General features: G+C 43.0%; 1 protein-coding gene across 1 annotated transcript; it reads left to right on the top strand.

Annotated features, from left to right (window-relative positions):
- Positions 1-1232: 1232 nt before the first annotated feature.
- Positions 1233-4374, top strand: TUSC1 (tumor suppressor candidate 1). The gene has a single exon (XM_034774500.1). It carries the CDS (start codon positions 1273-1275, stop codon positions 1849-1851), a length of 579 nt encoding a protein of 192 aa, XP_034630391.1. The 5' UTR covers positions 1233-1272; the 3' UTR covers positions 1852-4374.
- Positions 4375-9427: the final 5053 nt, after the last annotated feature.

The raw sequence follows: 9427 nt of genomic DNA, 5'->3' as shown, positions 1-9427 counted from the left end.
TGGTCACCTATTTGCATTAAATTATTTTCACGCTCTCCGTCAGCCTCTCCTTTGGAGTTTATTACTGGAAATATTTGCTGTAAATTCATTTTTGCTGACCAGCAGATCTGGCAAAATTACTTTACAGCAATACTGAGATTACTTCCAGGCTACAGTGATTTTCAATTTTTTTAATAATGTTGTAAATAAGCACCTGCCTGTTATGGAAGGAACAGTTCTAAAAATTATTATTTACTGTTTTGTTGAGCACTTGATCTAAAATCCATTCAAATCAATGGGATTCCTTCCACTGACCTTGATGGGGCTTTGGCTAAGGCTCAAACAGTGCTCAGTGCTGTGCAGAGCATACAGTAACACATGGCCTCTATCACAAGGAGTTTACAATCTGACACTCCAATCCTGAACATATATACGCACATGTAATACTATATGCATATGAGTAACCCCAATGAACCCAGTAGGACTACGCAGTCATAGAAAGTTACTTACGTGGATAAATGTTTGAAGGATTGAGGCCTAAGGCCCAGATCCTACTTGCATTTACAGCTACACTCCATGGAATTGCATTGATTTGGGCTCTTCATAATAGGGACTTTTATTTCGTCTAGTGGGATTACTCTTATAAATTAGTTTTTTTCACGTGGCAGTCTTCGGTTAGAAAATTCCACTGACTTCAGTGGAACTATCCCTGGCAGTAAGCAGTACAAATATATTTAGTTGTCAGTTTAGATCTTCAGGTCTAGAGCCTGTACGGGATTTTGTTAATCCAGTATGATCGCTATGCTCAGTAGCATTTGTAGGATCAGGCCTTTATAGTGTAAGCCCTTTGGCACAGGGACTTTGTGTATGCTGTATAAAGTGGGGGCATATTGTTATCACTACATAAATAAATAATGATGAAATAGTAATCAGCAATTTGAATCTTTTTGTAATAATTTCGGAAAGGGTGGCTTGCTGGATCGCTTTGGTGCTTTGTATTTTCAGAGCAGGTGCCCTGACCTTCGCCAAATGATTTAGTGGGTGAATTCTGCTATTTTAAAAAGGGAGAGGTGCTCCCCTGCGGCTCCTCCTGCACCTCTGGCCCTGGAAGGGCAGGCACCAAAACAGCTGGCAGCCCCAGCTGTTCCACAGCTGTCACCACTTCCCCCTCCGCTCCAGCAGACTATAGCTCCGCCCTCTCGTTTGCATAACGCAGCGTCATCATTCAGCGTCTCTCTTCCGCGGCTGCGCCGAGGAGGCGGGCGGAGCCGGAGCAGCGAAGGCACAGCACGGATGAGGCGCATGCGCGGTGCTGGACGGCGCTGGAGCTGCGGGCCCGGCGCGGGCTCGCGGAGGGGCCGGGGGGCAGCCGTTGGCGGAGGCGAGGCGGCGTGCGGCTGGCGGGGCCTGGCGGGCGGCTCGCCGCAGCAGCTGGCGGAGCGATACGCGGACTTGGCCGCCAGCCACAGCGAGGCGGTGCGGGCCCGCGAGGAGCGGGAGCGCCAGAACGTGCGGCTGCGGGACGAGAACGCGCGGCTGCGGCTGGAGAACCGCCGGCTGAGGCGGGAGAACCGCAGCCTCTTCCGCCAGGCGCTGCTGGGGCCCGGCCCGGAGCCCGACGCGCCGCCCCGCCCGGGCTCCGCCCCCGAGCAGCAGCAGCAGCAGGAGGAGGAAGCGGCGCTCGCGGCCCAGCTGCGGCGGCTGCAGGAGAGGCACCGCCGGGCCCTGCAGCAGCTGCGGCGCCGCCGAGCCCAGGACGGGCTGGAGGAGGACGGGGAGCTGGACGAGCTGCTGCGGGAGTTGGACGGGGAGCAGCAACAGCCCCCGGGGCAGCAGCCGCCGGAGAAGAAGAGCCTGGTGCCGCCCCTATAACCGGGGGAGGCTGACGGGGCTCCGCAGTGGTTGGAGGACCCCCCCACAGCCAGGTCACTGGGGTGAGGAGCCCCTATCACTCTCTCCAGCCCCCCTTTGCTACCTGAGGCGGACCCAGCCGGCTGCACCCTGGGGCCGCCTCACAGCGGGGCTCCTCTGCCCCACAGGTTTTTGGGGTCCCAGAAGTAGGCACGGGAGCTTTCTGCAGGAGAAGCCACAGCATCTGGAGAGTTGGCATCTGGAGGAGGCCCCAAGGAGACCCACGCAGTAGGAGGGAAAGGGCCTCACAGCAGCAGGTGCCTCGTGCCCTTGGATGTTGAGGAGAAGTTTGTCCTAGAGGGAGAAATGGATTCTGGACTTTGCCGCCTCCTGGCATTGCCCTGTCTGCCTTCTCTGCTTTGATTTGGACCTGTGTGTCTAGTTATCTTTGTGCAGGAGTGAACAAATCTCATAGAGGCCATAATAGCCCTGTAGATGACCCAACAATGGCACATTTGTTAGCCTGTTACTAGGTTTTAGTACCCATGTATATCAGTTTGAAAAAATGAAAAGTTTGTGTGCCAGATTTATTTTGACAGCACTTTAAATGATAGCTGATAATCCTTGGAATCCTTCTGAATTGGTTGGATATCATCTGCAACTCCATTCTCTGTATATCTTTGACTATTGATTTGTTCATCCTTGTCTGTTGCATAATTGGTCTAGACATGGCACTTCCAATTCATAAAACTACAGGTCATACTAAATAAATCCTTGACACACCAAAATGCTTCTACTAGATGTGATTTGTAATATGCAGTTGAATATAATATACACATTATTTGTTTTATACTGTAAATAGCTACTCTTCAAAGTTCTTAAATTTTGGTACTGAGGTTTTTTTCAAAATTCTAAGAAACAAGCTACTCAATCTTTCTATTTTAAGTAAAAACTATTTTTCACTTACATAACGGAAACTATTTTACTTTTTAGTTTCTATTTGCTGTCTGAAAGACCAACCTTGTAAACATATAAGAGTAACATTATTTGCATCGGTCGTCCCATTGCCTTTAGTAGGATTAATCGGATGAGGAAAGTTAGTGTTGGATGCCACGGTTTGTGGGATGGGTCCCTATACTAAACTTTTGACCAAGATAAGGTGGTATTTATGTAACTTTTTTTTTTTTTTAAAGAACAACAATAATAAAACACCCACACAACTTCAAACTTTGTTTGGAGTTAGATGTATTTATGGGAAAAGAGGAGTACTTGTACCAACTTCACTATTATTGTTTTATATAATTGAGGTTTAAAATAGTCTGTGTAGCGTCCAGCATACAAATTTAATTATGATATAAAATGTACAGTATCATTTGTTAAACCAATATCAATGCATAAAAAGCATTTTAATTTTTAGGGGAATATACCTGTTTAATGTGATAGGTCTAAAGAGCACCTCTGCTATGCAGTTCATCTTACTTAGTCTTTAATGGGAATTCTAGAATGTCAGTTTCTGAATGTCTTGTTCGCTCACTAGGTTGAAACTACCCTTACTAGCCATTTTAAATTGGCTAATAAAAGTATATTAGTGAACTACAATGGGTACAAAAAATCAGTGACCTGTCCAAATGTGTTTTCTATTTAAATAAGTTACTGTATTCTGACCATTCCCAATAAAGTAGATGTATAAACTGAAAATGAAAAGAGGGATTTAGAAAGAAAAATGCCCAAGCAACTTGTATGGTTTAGCAGAAGAATAGTATAATATATAGGCTTACAGTACTTGAGTAGATGACCTTTTAAGGCCCCTTCCAGACCTATGTTTCTATGATTCTGTGAGCATGTATTGTTGCAATATAATGGTGGAAAACATCTGAACACAGAAATTATTTCTTAAGACAAAATATTGCTGTAGGCATTAGGGCCCTGATTCCATGATTTCATTCAGTGCTCTACAGTTTATTCATAGCATGTTCCATTTTGAAGACAGTCAATCAAATCAGATATTGCAGCTTGTAGATGTCAGATACAGTGAGGGCAGTTAATTATTGCCTTAAAGGAAGGTATTTAGATATAAGTTTATATAGCTGATGCATACTTTTTAAGAGATTTAATGGATAAACAAAGTGAACTCAAACAGAAGGATCATTGGTTCTAAAATGTAATATGTATGTCTGGCCTGCAGCTTAGAAAGCTCAAACAAAATTCACCCAGGAGCTTCTGTTCTAGTGGGACTCCGATTCATACTAGCGGTCTGCTGAAATATGTAAGTCTTTCAAGCATTATTTAACATTGGTACATTCAAAGGTCAAATTTTTAGTTGGTATAAATTGTTATTGACTTCAGGTCAGTTATGATAGTTTACACTAGCTAAGGATCTACCCCTGTGGGTTTTTTTTGTTTTTTGTTTTGTCTCTTGCTATTAGAACACTTTGGCTGAAGATTGATGAAAAGGTGACTGCTGTTGGATTACCAGGATCACTAAGAGCTGCAAGAGCAGGCCCTTAACAATTTTCAATATTAAAATTATCCTTTAATACCATAGCAACAGTAACTTGTTTCTGGCTCTAGTGCAATGTAATGTACATTAAAATCCTGGTGGTCATCACAGGTACAAGAAAAATTTTGATAATGTTTTTCATGTTAGAACTCACAGCATCAAGACTAAGGTGATGGGAAGGAATGTTAGTTTTATAGAATACCTAACCTTCCCTCTTTCTAAACTTGCTCGGTCTTTCTGTTTTGATCCTCTTAGTCCTGTATCTCTGGTTCTGCTCTCATTCTCAGAAATTCAGACTTTAGATGTCTACTCAGCACCAGAAATCATAGTTGTCCTAGACCTTACATCTTTTACTTCCTTCAACTCCCATGTTTAAGTCTATCTATCACTGTCTCCAGAGCGTTCCCAGTATTCATCCTTCTTTTGATCTACTTGCTGTGGAATCCTTAGTTGTCTTTTATTGCGCCTGGCGTTGGCTATTGCACTTCCACATTTATGTTCTTATTGAATACCTGCTCTTTTACTAAGTATTTTTTTTGGGGGGGGGGAGGGGGGAGTTGCAGAATGTGGTCTCCAAACTATTTTCTGTAAATAAAGCTGTACCACCCCCATTTTCTCCTCATCTTCACTAATTTATTTTTCATACAATTAAAAATTGCCCTCCTGGTTTTCAAAACTTGATTATATATCCTTCTAGTTTCCTTTCCTCCATGCCTCCCTCAAGTATTTGGCGGGGAAAGTTGCTTACTCATTTTGGTTGCCATAATAATCTGTAACTCCCTGAATCAGTGAATCACTTCCCTCTTTTTAAATCCCTCTTTAGAACAAAATGCACACGCTCTTTTTTTTTTTTTTGGCTGCCTTATGATTCACACCTAGTATTTTGTAGTACCATGTATGAAGAATTTAGAGGAAAATCAGACTTCTATAATCGTAGGAATTTTTCCCGTACTTATTTAGGCATCTTCCTATTTTCTCTATAGATATTGATCAGGATAAATAATGAACTTGATTATTCTAGCTAAATGATAACTTTATTAAAACATGCATTCTACAAAACTTGAAAGACAAATTAGGGTATTTTAACTCATTTGTTGAAATATCCCACTCCATTTGGAAAAATGAAAACCTTTAGATCTGGATGTAGATTTGCCATCTCCCATCGTAACTAATGAAAAAAATGTCTCTTGTTTCTTACATGAACATTTAGCCTTCTTATCTTTGGACTGTTCATTAGCCATCTCTCTTGTGGCCCCTCTTCATTTCTCTAGCCTCACACCCCAAAAAATTAAGTGGATGATTCAGCAGAAGCTATATCCATACCTATATTAAAATAATTTTTGGATATGTGTGTGTGTGTGATGGCAATTACTTTAAAACACATGCATATGAATAGAATATCTCAAGTGTTGGTGCCATAGTTAATATACATTCTACGACTCTTCTGAGACCTAATTTAAGTTTTATTAAATATTGCTTTCTGAAGGAGCCTTTGTTCGCTATACTCATCTCCTTGAATATGTTAAGGCTTTGGGGTGCCTTAACTTGCCCACAGAGTATAATGAAATAAATTAAATGTCTTTGTGATAAACTAAAGCAGTTCAGATTAGTTTAGTTCACCTACCCTCCTATGAAAGCAGTCATCTGTTACTCTTCCCTTTTCACAATCTCCACTCCTGTATCAATTTATTTTACTTACAAATTAATGGTGTAACTAGGAAGTAAGCTATATGGAAAGTCACTGTTCAAACCAGACTGCTGAAAGTGGTGGTTTAAAATTAAAATATGGGCTTGGAGCTTTGTGAGTTGCGATAAAGTAATTGTGTGCCTATACAGTTACTATATTCTACTGCTCCCTATGAATCTCCTTTCCCAAAAAATCAGACCTTGTTAGAATGTAAAATAGTAATATGCCAAAATTAAATCTTTTGTTTAAATTTTTGCTACTAATGTTTCTCCTTGACCAGTTCTGCTGAATCCCTTGCTCGTTGTTCTGCCTACCAGCTTCATGCATACCAGAGCAGGACTGAGCTAGAATAGTAGAAGATAAAAAACTAGAAGAGTGATGAGAGGCTGTAGAGAGATTGTTGGAGGAGTGACTATGCAGGAGGAGGAAGGGGTCAGTGACACAGCACAAAATAGGTAGCGTGAGCAGTAAGGGAGAGAGCATAGTTTAGGTGCATAGCTCAGAAAAAGAACATAAACTTAAATGGGAAAAAGTGTCAGACTAGCATCACTGGGGAAAAAGTACTTTGGCAGGTGTAACACAGGCGTGGCGTGCAGTGACTGCAAGCTCCTGAAGGAAAATCCATTACAGCAAGAGCATAGTTGAGTCTTCATACCTATGTAGGATGGAATCCACAAAAGTTCTTAAGTGTCTAAACCTTGGATGTAGGCACCTAAATCCTGTTTTGGCTCCACTGTGATCCATAAAACTCTTGCCAATCCTTTAAGCACCAAGTGAGTTTAGGTGCCAAAGTTTTTTCAGGGTAAAAATTTCATATATACCTATGTTTCAGTCTCTGGGTATGCACACTGCTGCCTTCCTCTAGTCTTCCTGGGTACCTATCTTCCACTAAGCCCTAGAGCGAGCCACAAACAAGGGGAAGGTAGGCATTTGGATTGTTTTCAGGGTGCCTACTAAATTGGGTCCCATTCAAAATACAGCTGGAGAAGGAGCGGACCACCTTATAACCGAGAGGTGAGAGCACTCCCCTGGGATGTGGAAGACCCAGTCAATTCCCCCTATTTCTGCCAGCAGACAAAAGAGAGGATTTGAACAGGGTGTCCTACCTCTCAAGAGAGTTCTCTAGCTACTGAGCTATGGGATGTTTTGCTGTGGTGCTCCATCAGTTTCTCCTGTTGAAGCTCTTGTGGAAAATTATGAAAGAGCAGGGGGACTGGACCCAAAGATTCCCACCTCCCGGGTGCATGCCCTAACCACAGGGCAACAGAGAAATTCCCATTCTCTCTGGTCCAATAACTAAAGAGCCACAGTGGAACAGTCATTGGGCTTGATGCTAGGCATTGTAATGCCTAAGTCCTTTTGTGGATCCCATCCCTAGTCCCTAGCATTGTCTGAGACTATTAGCAAGATCATTCATTAGGACCAATTACTTCAGATGAAATTTGTGTGGATAGCAGGCTTAGCAGCTCTCCTACAAATGCTGTAGACCGTGCGTGGGTAGGACCTTTTTTTAATGACCACATGTGGGCAGGACCTCTGTTTTACATCCTTTCTGAAACTTGGCACCTATTTTAGCACAGTGCTTCCTGACCCCATGCTCTGTAGCATTATTTCAGTATTAACCTGAAAAGAAAGTACTGCGATCAATGTCATTTTTACAGCTCCTAGGTGTTCCTTGAAGATCTCATATCCAAGTGCTTGACCTAGCCTGCCATTGATGAGGTTGTAAGCACTGAGTAGATCATAGGCCGGGTGATATAGCTGCAAAGCATATTATATATCATGCCTGATATATTAGTGGTCATGATTGTTACTACTAATGGTTACTTATGAAAATTATAGAGATAATAGTTCACTGAGGTAATACAGCTGGTGTGCCTGTACATTAATTGCAAAAATTTAGATACACCTCTATTCCAATTAACTCTAGACCCTTCCCTCAGCTTCAGTCACAACCATGCCTGTATATGTTCAGTAATTCTTTATCCCTGTGTGAGGCAGTCAGAACAGTCTCTTTTATTAATAAAGAAGCTGAAGTGGGAACCGTGACGTCCCAGTTCTAGTTTGGTAAAGGCTCAGGGCCAGATCCACAAAGGGACTTGGGCATTGCAATGCCGAATGTAGCATTGCCTAACTTTTAGGCACCCAGCGGAATCCACAAACCCTGCATTAGTTTCTAAGCTCCTTATACAATGTGTGGGGAGAGAGAGAAAGGCACTTGAGAATGGGATCCACAAATCCAGCATGTTAGGAACGGAGCTACCTAAGCTAGTCAATAGCAGATGCTGAAGAGAGGGGTGTGCCCTAAGTCATGCCTCTCTCACAGAGTTTGGTGCCTAACTCCAGGCAGGAGGGACCCATAGCTGGAAACCCTTCTGGAGTCAGGCACTGTAGGCACCTAGTGGTGTACCTACCTACACACAAAATGGGAGAGTGTGTTTGTAGAGGAGGAGGCCTCCTGAACACCTTTAGCCTAGTGGTTAGGGTATTCACCTGGGGATATGGGAGACCCTGGCTGAGTTCTCCCTCTTCCTGATGAGAGAATGGATTTGAACAGCGATCCTTTACCCCCAGACTATAGAGTCATTCTCACTCTCTGGACTAATGTATATTTAATTATTTTTACAAAGTGGAATGGCTTCAACGGGAGAGACTGAGGGAGACCCACACAGAATATCCCATAGTCCAGTGGTTGGGCACCCCTGTGAGAGGGGAAACCCTTGTTGAATTCCCTGTCTGTCATCAGGCAGAGAAGGGAATTAAACCAAGGTCTTTCACATCCTAAGAGAGTCCCCTAACCACTCGGTTAAACAGGATAATTGGGCTTTCTGGCCATTTTGTGTGCTCAGAACACACTTGCCCAATTAGCCCCACAGGCAAAATAGCCTGTCGTTACCTGATTTGAGGATCCTGCCGGAGCTTAGGTGTGAGAGAAATGTCTAGCCATATTCCTGACCAATGTGCATGCCTACAGGCAGAAACTTAGGCAGTTAGAGAACTGTATAATGAAAAATTTGGTGATGAGTGAGTTTAGGCACCTGCAAAGTTAGGCAGCAGCTAAATGAGGGTTTTTGTGGCTTGCAGTGGGATTTAGACATGTAAGTCCCTTGTGGATCTGAGCCTCATTGACGTTTAATGAAATTTAGTCTCCTAAGTGCCTAAATCACTTCTGAAAATGAGACTTGGACACCTACGTCACTTAGGCCCAAATCCTCAAAAGTATTTATGCATCTAACTCCCATTGAAATCAATGGGAGTTAGGCTCCTAAATTAAATACTTCTGAGGATCTGGGCCTTCGATCTTGCAACCCTGAGCAGAGCAGCACCTAAATATCTTTAAAGTCTGGGTCTAACTCACCAAGATTGGCAAGATCTGGGCATTAGGTAGTTTATCACCGGGATCGTTGTAG

The sequence above is a fragment of the Trachemys scripta genome, chromosome 6 (assembly GCF_013100865.1).
Source record: "Trachemys scripta elegans isolate TJP31775 chromosome 6, CAS_Tse_1.0, whole genome shotgun sequence".
Lineage (NCBI taxonomy): Eukaryota > Metazoa > Chordata > Testudines > Emydidae > Trachemys > Trachemys scripta.
This window is presented reverse-complemented; position numbering and strand designations above follow the sequence as displayed.

Coding starts and splice junctions, on each gene's coding strand:
- TUSC1 (XM_034774500.1), top strand. CDS start 1,273: ATGAGGCGCATGCGCGGTGCTGGACGGCGCTGGAGCTGCGGGCCCGGC.